The 13,723-nt window shown below is 47.6% G+C and overlaps 1 protein-coding gene across 3 annotated transcripts in view; it reads left to right on the top strand.

The window, feature by feature from the left end:
* LOC134336598 (ras-related protein Rab-37-like) overlaps window positions 1–13,723 on the top strand; it is a 306,886-nt gene that overhangs the window by 288,635 nt on the left and 4,528 nt on the right. For all 3 annotated transcript variants that reach the window (XM_063030920.1, XM_063030922.1, XM_063030921.1), the window contains 2 exons: window positions 7,289–7,345; window positions 12,860–12,936. In XM_063030920.1, the coding sequence (XP_062886990.1) occupies window positions 7,289–7,345; window positions 12,860–12,936 (134 nt within the window). The remainder of the gene's footprint in view (window positions 1–7,288; window positions 7,346–12,859; window positions 12,937–13,723) is intronic.

The following is a 13,723-nucleotide window of genomic DNA, read 5'->3' as shown; positions in this document are numbered from 1 at the left end:
ATTCATGCATGCAAATGGAAATGCGAATGGAAATTTCTCCACATTCCTGACACACCTTGATGGTGGGGGAAAGACCTTGGAGCATCACTCTTCACAGGGTTCCCTGCCTCTGACCTTTTCCATGGTAGTTATGTAGTTGAATTTCTGGACAGTGGGACTGATGATGAGGGATTCACCACAAAAAGCAGAACCTCCCAGTGGCCACCAATTTCGGTTTAACTTCCCATTCCCATTTTGACCTGTCAGTCCATGGCCTGCTCTGCTACTATGATGAGGCCACACTCAGGTTAGAGGAACAACACCTTGTATTACATCTGGGTAGCCTCCAGCCTGATGGCATGAATATCAATTTCCTGAACTTCTGGTATTGCCCCCCGCCACCATTCACCATTCCTGTTTCCCTCTCTCACCTGCCTATCACATCCGTCTGGTGCTCCTCTCGCTTCTCTTTCTTTCATGGCCTTCTGTCCTCTCCTATCAGATTCCCCCTTCTCCAGCCCTGAATCTCTTTCACCGATCAACTTTCCAGCTCTTCACTTCACCCTCCCTCTCTCCTGGTCTCACCTGCCACCTTGTGCTTCTTCCAGCCCTCCCCCACCTTCTCCCCTTCCTTTCCAGTCCTGATGAAGGGTCTCGGCTGGAAATGTTAACTGTTTACTTTTTTCCATGGATGCTGCCCGGCCTGCTGAGTTCCTCCAGCATTTTGTGTGTGTTGCTTCAGCCTTTGTGATGCCGTGGGGTATCATGCAGTGGGTCAGACTCTCACCTGTTGCACATGATCACTGTCTGCTGTTACCACCAGTCAACTCCCCCGGTCCTGCGCATGCAGGCATTAACCATTCATGTGCCGAAGAGCTGGAAATGGAAATTAATATAATGTTATCATCCACTTCTGACCTCGTGATAGAAAGAGGTCACTGCTGGAGTTGCTGAAGATGGTGGGCCCTAGGTCACAGCATTCCTGGAGAGATATCCCATGGTTGGGATGATTAACCACTAACAACCACAGTCATCTTTCTCTGAGTGTTGGTTTTAACTGAATGCCCATTGATTTCACTTTTAGCATCTGTCCTTGGTGCCACACCCAGACAGCTACTGCCTTGACATCACTCTGCCTACCCCTTCAGAGAAAGTTCACTCATAATCTGATCAATATGCATAGATCATCACTCTCTTAGTAATAATGAGATTCTGTCTGAAGACATAGTGGCTGGAAGTCATTTTTAAATCCAATTTCTCCAATCTATCAAAGGTCAAATTAGGCAATGGAATCTCTCCACTTTACCTCATCTATCTTTCTGTTTTTACTCCAATCTATTTTTAGCCCTCCATCTTTTTTGCTGTCTTTTTCTCTGCTTCAACACATAACAGCCACAGGCACCAGCACGGAACACACAGACATAGGACTCGGAGCAGGAGACACGGAGCACAGACAGAACTTGGAGCAGGAGACACAGAGCACAGACAGAACTCGGAGCAGGAGACACAGACATAGGACTCGGAGCAGGAGACGCAGACGTAGGACTCGGAGCAGGAGACGCAGACGTAGGACTCGGAGCAGGAGACAGAGAGCACAGACAGAACTCGGAGCAGGAGACACAAAACATAGGACTCGGAGCAGGAGACACAAAACATAGGACTCGGAGCAGGAGACACAGACATAGGACTCGGAGCAGGAGACGCAGACGTAGGACTCAGAGCAGGAGACACGGAGCACAGACAGAACTCGGAGCAGGAGGCACAGATGTAGGACTCAGAGCAGGAGACACGGAGCACAGACAGAACTCGGAGCAGGAGACACAGAGCACAGACAGAACTCGGAGTAGGAGACACAAAACATAGGACTCGGAGCAGGAGGCACAGATGTAGGACTCAGAGCAGGAGACACGGAGCACAGACGTAGGACTCGGAGCAGGAGACACGGAGCACAGACATAGAACTCGGAGCAGGAGACACAGACATAGGACTTGGAGCAGGAGACACAGACATAGGACTCGGAGCAGGAGACGCAGACGTAGGACTCGGAGCAGGAGACACAGACATAGGACTCGGAGCAGGAGACGCAGACGTAGGACTCGGAGCAGGAGACACAGACATAGGACTCAGAGCAGGAGACACAGACGTTGGACTCAGAGCAGGAGACACGGAGCACAGACAGAACTCGGAGCAGGAGACAGACATGGAACTCGGAGCAGGAGACGCAGACGTAGGACTTGGAGCAGGAGACACAGACGTAGGACTCGGAGCAGGAGACGCAGACACAGGACTCGGAGCAGGAGACACAGACGTAGGACTCGGAGCAGGAGACACAGACGTTGGACTCAGAGCAGGAGACACAGACGTTGGACTCAGAGCAGGAGACACGGAGCACAGACAGAACTCGGAGCAGGAGACGCAGACGTAGGACTCGGAGCAGGAGACACAGACGTTGGACTCAGAGCAGGTGACACAGACATATGACTCAGAGCAGGAGACACAGACGTTGGACTCAGAGCAGGAGACACGGAGCACAGACAGAACTCGGAGCAGGAGACACAGACATGGAACTCGGAGCAGGAGACACGGAGCACAGACAGAACTCGGAGCAGGAGACACAGACGTAGGACTCGGAGCAGGAGACGCAGACGTAGGACAGGAGACACAGACATAGGACTCAGAGCAGGAGACACAGACGTTGGACTCAGAGCAGGAGACATGGAGCACAGACAGAACTCGGAGCAGGAGACACGGAGCACAGACAGAACTCGGAGCAGGAGACACAGACATGGAACTCGGAGCAGGAGACACGGAGCACAGACAGAACTCGGAGCAGGAGACACAGACATCGGACTTGGAGCAGGAGATACAGACGTAGGACTCGGAGCAGGAGACGCAGACGTAGGACTCGGAGCAGGAGACACAGACGTAGGACTCAGAGCAGGAGACACAGACGTTGGACTCAGAGCAGGAGACACGGAGCACAGACAGAACTCGGAGCAGGAGACGCAGACGTAGGACTCGGAGCAGGAGACACAGACGTTGGACTCAGAGCAGGTGACACAGACATATGACTCAGAGCAGGAGACACAGACGTTGGACTCAGAGCAGGAGACACGGAGCACAGACAGAACTCGGAGCAGGAGACACAGACATGGAACTCGGAGCAGGAGACACGGAGCACAGACAGAACTCGGAGCAGGAGACACAGACGTAGGACTCGGAGCAGGAGACGCAGACGTAGGACAGGAGACACAGACATAGGACTCAGAGCAGGAGACACAGACGTTGGACTCAGAGCAGGAGACACGGAGCACAGACAGAACTCGGAGCAGGAGACACAGACATGGAACTCGGAGCAGGAGACACGGAGCACAGACAGAACTCGGAGCAGGAGACACAGACATAGGACTTGGAGCAGGAGACACAGACGTAGGACTCGGAGCAGGAGACGCAGACGTAGGACTCGGAGCAGGAGACACAGACATAGGACTCAGAGCAGGAGACACAGACGTTGGACTCAGAGCAGGAGACACGGAGCACAGACAGAACTCGGAGCAGGAGACACAGACATGGAACTCGGAGCAGGAGACACGGAGCACAGACAGAACTCGGAGCAGGAGACAGACATGGAACTCGGAGCAGGAGACACGGAGCACAGACAGAACTCGGAGCAGGAGACACAGACATCGGACTTGGAGCAGGAGACACAGACGTAGGACTCGGAGCAGGAGACGCAGACGTAGGACTCGGAGCAGGAGACGCAGACACAGGACTCGGAGCAGGAGACACAGACATAGGACTCAGAGCAGAAGACACGGAGCACAGACAGAACTCGGAGCAGGAGACACGGAGCACAGACAGAACTCGGAGCAGGAGACACAGACATAGGACTTGGAGCAGGAGACACAGACGTAGGACTCGGAGCAGGAGACGCAGACGTAGGACTCGGAGCAGGAGACGCAGACATAGGACTCAGAGCAGGAGACACAGACGTAGGACTCGGAGCAGGAGACACAGACGTAGGACTCGGAGCAGGAGACACGGAGCACAGACAGAACTCGGAGCAGGAGACACAGACATGGAACTCGGAGCAGGAGACACAGACATGGAACTCGGAGCAGGAGACACGGAGCACAGACAGAACTCGGAGCAGGAGACACAGACATAGGACTCGGAGCAGGAGACACAGACGTAGGACTCGGAGCAGGAGACACAGACGTAGGACTCGGAGCAGGAGACACGGAGCACAGACAGAACTTGGAGCAGGAGACACAGACATAGGACTCGGAGCAGGAGACACAGACGTAGGACTCGGAGCAGGAGACATGGAGCACAGACAGAACTTGGAGCAGGAGACACAGACATAGGACTCGGAGCAGGAGACACAGACGTAGGACTCAGAGCAGGAGACACAGACATAGGACTCGGAGCAGGAGACACAGACGTAGGACTCGGAGCAGGAGACGCAGACACAGGACTCGGAGCAGGAGACACAGACATAGGACTCAGAGCAGGAGACACAGACGTTGGACTCAGAGCAGGAGACACAGACGTAGGACTCGGAGCAGGAGACACAGACATAGGACTCAGAGCAGGAGACACAGACGTTGGACTCAGAGCAGGAGACACGGAGCACAGACAGAACTCGGAGCAGGAGACACAGACATGGAACTCGGAGCAGGAGACACAGACATGGAACTCGGAGCAGGAGACACAGACATGGAACTCGGAGCAGGAGACACAGACATGGAACTCGGAGCAGGAGACACGGAGCACAGACAGAACTCGGAGCAGGAGACACAGACATAGGACTTGGAGCAGGAGACACAGACGTAGGACTCGGAGCAGGAGACGCAGGCATAGGACTCGGAGCAGGAGACGCAGGCGTAGGACTCGGAGCAGGAGACGCAGACATAGGACTCAGAGCAGGAGACACAGACGTTGGACTCAGAGCAGGAGACACGGAGCACAGACAGAACTTGGAGCAGGAGACACAGACATGGAACTCAGAGCAGGAGACACGGAGCACAGACAGAACTCGGAGCAGGAGACACAGACATAGGACTTGGAGCAGGAGACACAGACGTAGGACTCGGAGCAGGAGACGCAGACGTAGGACTCGGAGCAGGAGACACAGACATTGGACTCAGAGCAGGAGACACGGAGCACAGACAGAACTCGGAGCAGGAGACACAGACATAGAACTCGGAGCAGGAGACACAGACATAGAACTCGGAGCAGGAGACACAGACGTAGGACTCGGAGCAGGAAACACGGAGCACAGACAGAACTTGGAGCAGGAGACACAGACGTAGGACTCGGAGCAGGAGACACAGACGTAGGACTCGGAGCAGGAGACACAGACGTAGGACTCGGAGCAGGAGACGCAGACACAGGACTCGGAGCAGGAGACACAGACATAGGACTCAGAGCAGGAGACACAGACGTTGGACTCAGAGCAGGAGACACAGACATAGGACTTGGAGCAGGAGACACAGACATAGGACTCAGAGCAGGAGACGCAGACATAGGACTCAGAGCAGGAGACACAGACGTAGGACTCGGAGCAGGAGACACAGACGTAGGACTCAGAGCAAGAGACACAGACGTTGGACTCAGAGCAGAAGACACAGACATAGGACTCAGAGCAGGAGACACAGACATAGGACAGAGCAGGAGACACAGACGTAGGACTCAGAGCAGGAGACACGGAGCACAGACAGAACTTGGAGCAGGAGACACAGACGTAGGACTCGGAGCAGGAGACACGGAGCACAGACAGAACTCGGAGCAGGAGACACAGACGTAGGACTCGGAGCAGGGTTAGGCCATTGGGAGCATCAAGTCTTCTGGTCCATTCAGTCATTCTGTGGTGGATCTGCACTTTGTGCACAATCCCATCTATCTATGCTCTTGTATATTAAGATCTATCTACCTCTACCATTAAAGACATTAAATAGTGTGCTTCACCACCCTTCAAGGAAGATAGTTTCAAATAGTCCTGCAGAAAATTGTAAACATGGCGCAGCACATCACACAAACCAATCTTCCGTCCTTGGACACACTTCACACTGCACGCTGTCGGAGCAGTGTTGCCAGGATAATCAAGGACACAACCCACCCAGCCAACACACTTTTCGTCCCTCTTCCCTCCAGGAGAAGGCTCAGGAGCTTGAAGACTCATACGGCCAGATTTGGGAACAGCTTCTTTCCAACTGTGATAAGACTGCTGAATGGATCCTGACCCAGATCTGGGCCGTACCCTCCAAATATCCGGACCTGCCTCTCAGTTTTTTTGCACTACCTTACTTTCCATTTCCTATTTTCTATTTATGATTTATAATTTAAATTTTTAATATTTACTATCAATTTGTACTCCAGGGAGCGGGAAGCGCAGAATCAAATATCGCTGTGATGATTGTACGTTCTAGTATCAATTGTTTGGCGACAATAAAGTATAAAGTAGTGTATCAAGTATAAAGTCCTGACAGAGAAAAACAAAATTCCTTATCTGCGACTTAAATCGATGACTCCTTCTTTTTAATCAGGGTCTCGGTTCTAAATTCTCCCCTAAGAGGAAATGTCCTTTCCACATCCACCTGGTCAAAATGCCTGAATGCCTTATGTGCCTTAAATCAACTCCTCTTAAAAACTCTATCCAATCCAAGCCCAGACTGCACTGCCTTTCCCAATTAAACTACCATCAATTCCATGTATGTCTGAATCAGAATCAAAATCGGGTTTAATATCACTGACACGTCATGAAAGTTGAGGTTTTACAGCAGCAGAACTCTGCAATATGCAAAAAGCTGCAAATTACAATAAGAAATATATTTAAATATTGAGAGAGAGCAAAAATAGTGAGGTAGCATTCATGGGTTGGTTCATTGTTCAGAAATCTGCTCACAGAGGGGAAGAAGTTGTGCTTAAAATGTTGAGTGTGTGCCTTCACGTGCTTGTATCTCCTGTCCTGGGTGACGGGCTCCTTATTAACCACCTTTGAATTGCTGCCACCGTACTAAGATTCATTCTTAAATGCCCAGACCAATACTATATGCAGAATTCCAGTTGTAGCCTCATACTGTATATATCCTTTACAATTACCTTTATATGCAAATCTTAGCAATAAATGATACATTCCTGTTCAATTTCTTAATTACTTGCTATACCTGCACACTCACCTTTTGTGAATCATGGACTGGGACCCCTACTTAAATTAGTCCTACTCAAGCTGACTTTTATGTCACAGGAAAACTTCCTGTTAAAATAGTCGACAGCCACCCAGAACCGTTTTGTTTTGTTTTTACAGGCTGACATAACCAGTGAGAGAGCCATCAAGAGAGAAGAAGGAGAGAGACTGGCCAGGGTAAAGTGAATTTAACTGCCTTCCATCCTGACCATATCTCTCATTTCCACAGAAACACGAGAGACCTCAGTACTGGAATCTGGAGTAGAAAATGAACTGCTGGAAGAACCCAGCAAGTCAAGTAGCATCTGTGAAGGGCGAAAGGTGTTTCAGAGTTTAAAGTAAATTTTATTATCAAAGTACATATACGAGGGGTGATTGATAAGTTCATGGCCAAAGGTAGAAGGAGTCAATTTTAGAAAACCTAGCACATTTATTTTTCCTACATTTACACACTTAGTCCAGCAGTCATGAAGCATACGGATCCCTTCTTTGTAGAAGTCGGCGTCTTGGACCTCTGGTAAGTGGTCCACGGCAGGGGTGACTGATAAGTTTGTGGCCTGAAGTAGAAGGAGATGCGTTATTAACTTCAAACTTTCTGCATTATCACTCAAAGAGTTGAACTGCACGTGCATGTAACAAAAGTGGTATAACTCATCTCCTTCTAGCTAAGGCCACAAATGTGAGATTTATTTTCTTGTGGGCATACTCAGCAAAATCAATAGAATTGTAACTATAACAGGATTGATGAAAGATCATCCAGAATGCAGAAGACATCGAACAGTGCCAATGCAAATATAAATAAATAACAATAAATAATAAGAACATGACATAACGAGATGAAGAGTCCTTGAAGTGAGATCATTGGTTCTGGAAACGTTTCAATGATGGGTTGAGTAAAGTTGAGTGTAATTATTCCCTTTTGTTCAAAAGCCTGATAGTTGAGGGGTAGGAATTGTTCTTGAACCTGGTGGTGCGAGTCCTGAGGCTCCTGTACCATTTACCTGATGGCAGCAGTGAGAAAGAGAGCATGGCCTGGGTGGAGGGTGCTGCTTTCCTATGACAGCATTTCATGTAGATGTGCTCGATGCTTGGGGGTGGGCTGTACCCGTAATGTACTGAGCTGAATCCACTACCTCTTGTAGGCTTTTCCGTTCAAAGGCATTAATGTTTCAGATGGAGGCCCTGCATCACGGCTGAGGGTGTAGAGGTGAGAAGGACAGATGAGACAGGACTGGTAGATGATAGGTGGAACCAGGAGAGGTGGCAGATGGAACCAGATGGTGGAAGGGAGAGGAAAGTTAGGCCAAGAGATAGGAACTCAGGTGGATAGGTGGATGGGTGCTACCAGGTCGTGGTGGAGGATGGATCTAGGTAACAGGAAGAGGGAGTGGATGAGATGGGAAAGGTGAACAAAGAGAGAGGGATACTGGGTTCAACTTTCACCTCCAAGTCAAAAGATGCAGATTCTTGAGCAGAAACCGCAGACTGACAAACCTGAATGTGGGAGGTTAATAAGTTCATAGGTGTCGTTTGGTGTCAGAGACGTTGAAGATAGTTATCAGGATTTAATGAGGGATCTTCATCACCTGGGTAAGTGGACTGAGGAATGGCAATCGGAGTTTAATTCAGGTAAGTGCAAGGTGATGCATTTTGTGTTGTTGCCAGGAATTAAGGATCTGAGTTATGGGGGGAGGTTGAGAAGGTTAGGACTTTATTCACTGCAGTGCAGGAGAATGAGGGGAGATCTTACAGAGGCATTCAAGATTAAAGAGTATAAGGGTGAATGCATGCAGGCTTTTTCCTCTGAGGCTAGGTGAGACTAGAATCTGAGGGGGAACTTCTTCGCTCAGAAGGTGGTGCGAGTGAGAAACAAGCTATCAACAGAAGTGTCAGATGTGCATTCAATTATAACATTTAAGAGAAATCTGGATAGGAACATAGATGAGAGAGGTATGTCAGACTGTGGTCCAAGTGCAGGTAGATAGGACAAGGCAGAAGACCAGGTCAGCACAGACTAGATGGGCCAGAGGACCTGTTTCTGTACAGTAGTACTCAATGACTATGACTAAGGCAAATGAGGATAGGACATTCACATTGAATGGTAGCCCTTTAGAGAATGCTGTAGAATGCAAAACTTGGTAAAACAAGTACAGGGTTCCCTGAAAGAGGTGTTGCTGGTAGACAGGGTGGTGAAGAAGATTTTTAGCATGCTGGCCCACATCAATCGGGGCACTGAGTAGAGAAGTTGGGATGTTGTCTGCAAGAAGTTGATGAAGCCACGTTTGGAATATTGTATTCAATTTTAGTCATTCTGCTATAGGAAAGATTTATGAAGATGGTGCTGGACTATATGGGCTGAATTACAGAGATAGGGTAATCAGGCTAGGACTTTGTTTAATTGGACCGTAGGAGAATGAGGGGTAATCTTATAGTAGTGTATAAATTCATAAGGAGCACGGAAAGGTAAACACAAGGCTCCAGAGACTAGAACAACAAAGAGCCAGTCATGGGAGGCAGAGGAGTGGCTAGATTGCTTCGAGTGGACTGGGCCGTGTTCAAGCAATCATCAGAGGATCTGAACAAATACACCACGGTTGTCACAGACTTTATAAATACAGTCATAGCCAAGTGCATCCCTACAAAATCATTCAGAATCTTCCCTAACCAGAAGCCCTGGATGAACTATGAGATCTGCAATCCACTGAGGGCCAGCTCACTGGCATTCAGGTCTGGCGACCAACAAAGTTACAAGAGGTCCAGGTACAATCTCTGGAAAGCCATCTCACATGCAAGGTGGCAATTCCAGACCAAACTTGAATCACTGCAGGGCGATCAACAGCTGTGACTGGACTTGAATGCTATCACCTCCTACAAAGTGAAACCAAATGACATTGGTGTCCACAGTACTAAAGACCGTCTGATCAACTGGATGGAGTGTTCACCAATATCTTTAAACTCTTGCTTTGGAAATCTCAGCTACCCACCTGCTTCAAGCAGGCTTCAATTATACTGGTGCCTAAGCAGAATGTGGTAACCTCCCTCAATGATTATCATCCGGTAGCACTTACATTAACCGTGATTAAGTGTTTTGAGAGGTTGATGGTGAAACATATCAACTCCTGCCTGAGAAGTGTCTTGAATCTGCTCCAATTTGTCTACCTGCACAGCAAGTCAATAGTGGATGCCATTTGATTGGCTTTTCACTCATCCCTGGAACATTTAGACATTGAAGATGCTCTTCATTAGAGATCAGGATGCTCTTCATTAACTACAGCTCAGCATTCAATATCATCATCTCCTCAAAATTAATAAGCTTCAAAACCTGGATCTCAATTTCTCTTTGGGCAACCGCATCCTTGATTTCCTCACTTGAAGATCCTAGTAAGTTTGGATTGGCAACGACATCTCCTCTACAATTTCCATCAGCATAGGTGCCCCACAAGGGTGTGTGCATAGCCCCTCTCTACTTACCTGATACTTATAATTGTGAGGCTAAGCACAACTCTAATTCTATATATGTTTGCTGAATAGGCCTATTAAATAGGCCTATTTAAAGGTGGTGATGATCAGCATATAGGAGGGAGATGAGTGGTGCCACAACAACCCAATGTTAGCAAGACATAGGAGCTGATTATTGACTTCAGGGGGAGAAAACCAGAGGTCTACGAACCAGTCCTCATCAGAGAATTAGAAGTGGAGAATGTCAGCAACTACAAATTCCTTGGCTGCAGCACTTAAGTGCCATTATGAAGAAAGCAGAGCAGCACCTCTACTTGCTTAGAAGTTTGCAAAGATTCAGCATGCCATCTAAAACTTTGAAAAACTTCTATAGATGTGAGGCAGAGAGTATATTGGCTGGTTACATCATGTTCTGATATGGAAACAGTAATGACCTTGAACAGAAAAGCCTGCAAAAAGTAGTGGAAATGGCCCAGTCCATCATGTGTAAAGCCCTGGCCACCGCTGAGCACATTTACAGAGAGTGCTGTCACAGGAAAGCAGCGTCCATTATCAAGCACCCCATTATCCAGGCTATGCTCCCTTCTCACAGCTGCCATCAGGAAGAAGGTACAGGAGCCTCAGGACCACACCATCAGGTTCAGGAATTAGTTATTACCCCTCAACCATCAGGCTCTTGAACGAGAGGGGATAACTTCACTTGGCCCAACATTTGGTCTCATTTTCAAGGACTCTTCATCTCATGTTCTCAATATTTTTTGCTTATTTTTCTTTCTTTCATATTTGCAGAGTTTGTCGTCTTTTGCACATTAGTTGTTTGTCTGTCCTGTTGGATGCAGTCTTTCACTGATTCTATTGTGTTTCTTGTACTTACAGTGTTTGCCCGAAAGAAAATAAATCTCTGGGGTTGTATATGGTGACATAAACGTACTTTCATAATAAATTTACTTTGAACTTTGTGCAGTCTTTTCCCCAGGACTGGGGAGTTGAGAACTAAGGGCCTAGATTTAAGGTGCAAGGGGAGAGTTTTAATAGGAACCTGAGGGGCAGCTTTTTCACCTGGGGAATAGTCAGTACCTGGAATAAGCTGCCAAAGGAAGTGGTTGAGGCACTTAGGCAGGTACGAGGATGGGAAAGGTACGAGGATGTGGGCAAATGGGATCAGCTTAGAAGGGCATCATGGATGAAATGGGCTCAACAGCCTTCTTCTGTGCCCCACATTGTCGGTCAGGTCAGATACTGTCTGTCTGTATCTTGTTTTACGGCGGTTGGCATCCAGCTTAATGGTGCATTACCACCACCCTCTGCTCCAGAATGTGCACTAGACATACATTCTAAATCCCTTCACCCAATCACACAGACACACACACACATATATATATATATATATATATATATATATACAAACCTACACTTCACCCTCCCATCTTTGACCATCCTAGTATCCTATTCCTGTTTATTCATCATATTCTATAAAAAAAACCCTGTACCCCTTAAAAACGCTAAAAATACCCGGACTTGTGCTCTCTCACCCATGCCCAGCAACCCTTTTAATGTGAATTCCTGCATCCCCAACTCCCTTAATTTATTTCTCATCATCTCTCTCTGTATCCCATACTTCCTGCAACACAAAACTACATGTTCTACTGACTCCTCTTCCTGACATTCCTCACACAACCCTGTCTGGTGTTTCCCTATCATTTTCAATGTTTAGTTTAATGCACAGTGCCCCAGCCTTAACCTAGTCCACACAAAGTGGCGATCACTCTGAGGGCTGACAAGCTGTCACTGCATCTTTTGAAGTAGAGGATTTTTATAGTACGTCTCTGTATTACTTCCTCTTCAACCAGGATCAATACATTGCATATTTTCTGTTTTTGGGATCTCACTGTCTGGGATTGACTGTTATGCTACTTACAGTATTAACCGCTCTTGCAAGTACTTCCTCCGTCTATTTGGTCATGAGAAGTATTTATAGCCCAACAGTGAACCCCGCAATAGGAGCTTACACATTGGCTAATTTCTCTGGAGAAGGTCCAATTCTTACCACTGATGTTGTCCTCTCATCAACAAATATATCAGAGTGAAATACACTATGATATCTACACTGATGCGATATGTAGTGATATCCACACTAATGTGAGATACATACGGTGATATCTTCATTAGGGTGTGGTATACAGTTGGTAATACTGATTGCAAAATAATGAGTTCCTTGTTTCTGACCTGCAGGAGTATGGTGTTCCTTTCATAGAGACCAGTGCCAAAACGGGCATCAATGTTGAACTAGCATTCCTTGCTGTAGCAAAGTAAGTTTTTATATGGATTATGTTTGTGATAGGGGCAGTGTTGTAGTTTTTCCTGATGAACCCTAGTTGCTCTGGGGACATCTAAGGGCATGGATGGGTTCAGAGAATGTTTGGAACTGGGGAGGAGACCATACAACTTCCATGTGAGAACATTCCTGCCAATCCCACTCCCCTTCCTCTCAGCCTCGAAAGTTCTTTCAATTCTGATATTTATTCAGTAACATTTTGAATACCGCGGGTGAACCTGCCTCCAGAATCCATAGCAATGCATTCCAGACCAGTGGTTCTCCTAAGAATTGTATTATTTTTCAATCTTTGGCCAATCACTTTCATTTGAACGCCCCACCAATGCAACAACTTTGACTTTTTTTGTAACAATCACAATTTTAAATACAAGTACCAAATCTCCCTACTTCTTCTGTTCCAAGGAGACCAATCACAATTTCTCCAATCCATCCCAATAAATTTCCTCTCATCCCTGGAAATATTAGTTAATATTCCCTGTGCCCTCTCTGAAAGCCTCGCCTCGTTTATGTGTAACACAGAGAACTAAACACCATACTCCAATGGAGAGACAAATGATTCTGCAGATGCTGGAAATCTTGAGCAACACACACAAAATGCTGGAGGAACACTGGTGTTAACTTTGATGAAGGGTCTCTTGCCTATTTCCCTCCAAAGAAGCTGCCTGACCTTCTGAGTCCCTCTGGTGTTTAATGTGTTACGATACTCCAGTTGTGGATGAACCAGTATTTAATACTGTCCTCCTTGCTCTTACACTCTATGC

Source organism: Mobula hypostoma, chromosome 22 (genome assembly GCF_963921235.1).
Source record: "Mobula hypostoma chromosome 22, sMobHyp1.1, whole genome shotgun sequence".
NCBI lineage: Eukaryota > Metazoa > Chordata > Chondrichthyes > Myliobatiformes > Myliobatidae > Mobula > Mobula hypostoma.
The sequence above is the reverse complement of the archived record's forward strand: the minus strand, read 5'-3'. Positions and strand labels throughout refer to the sequence as shown.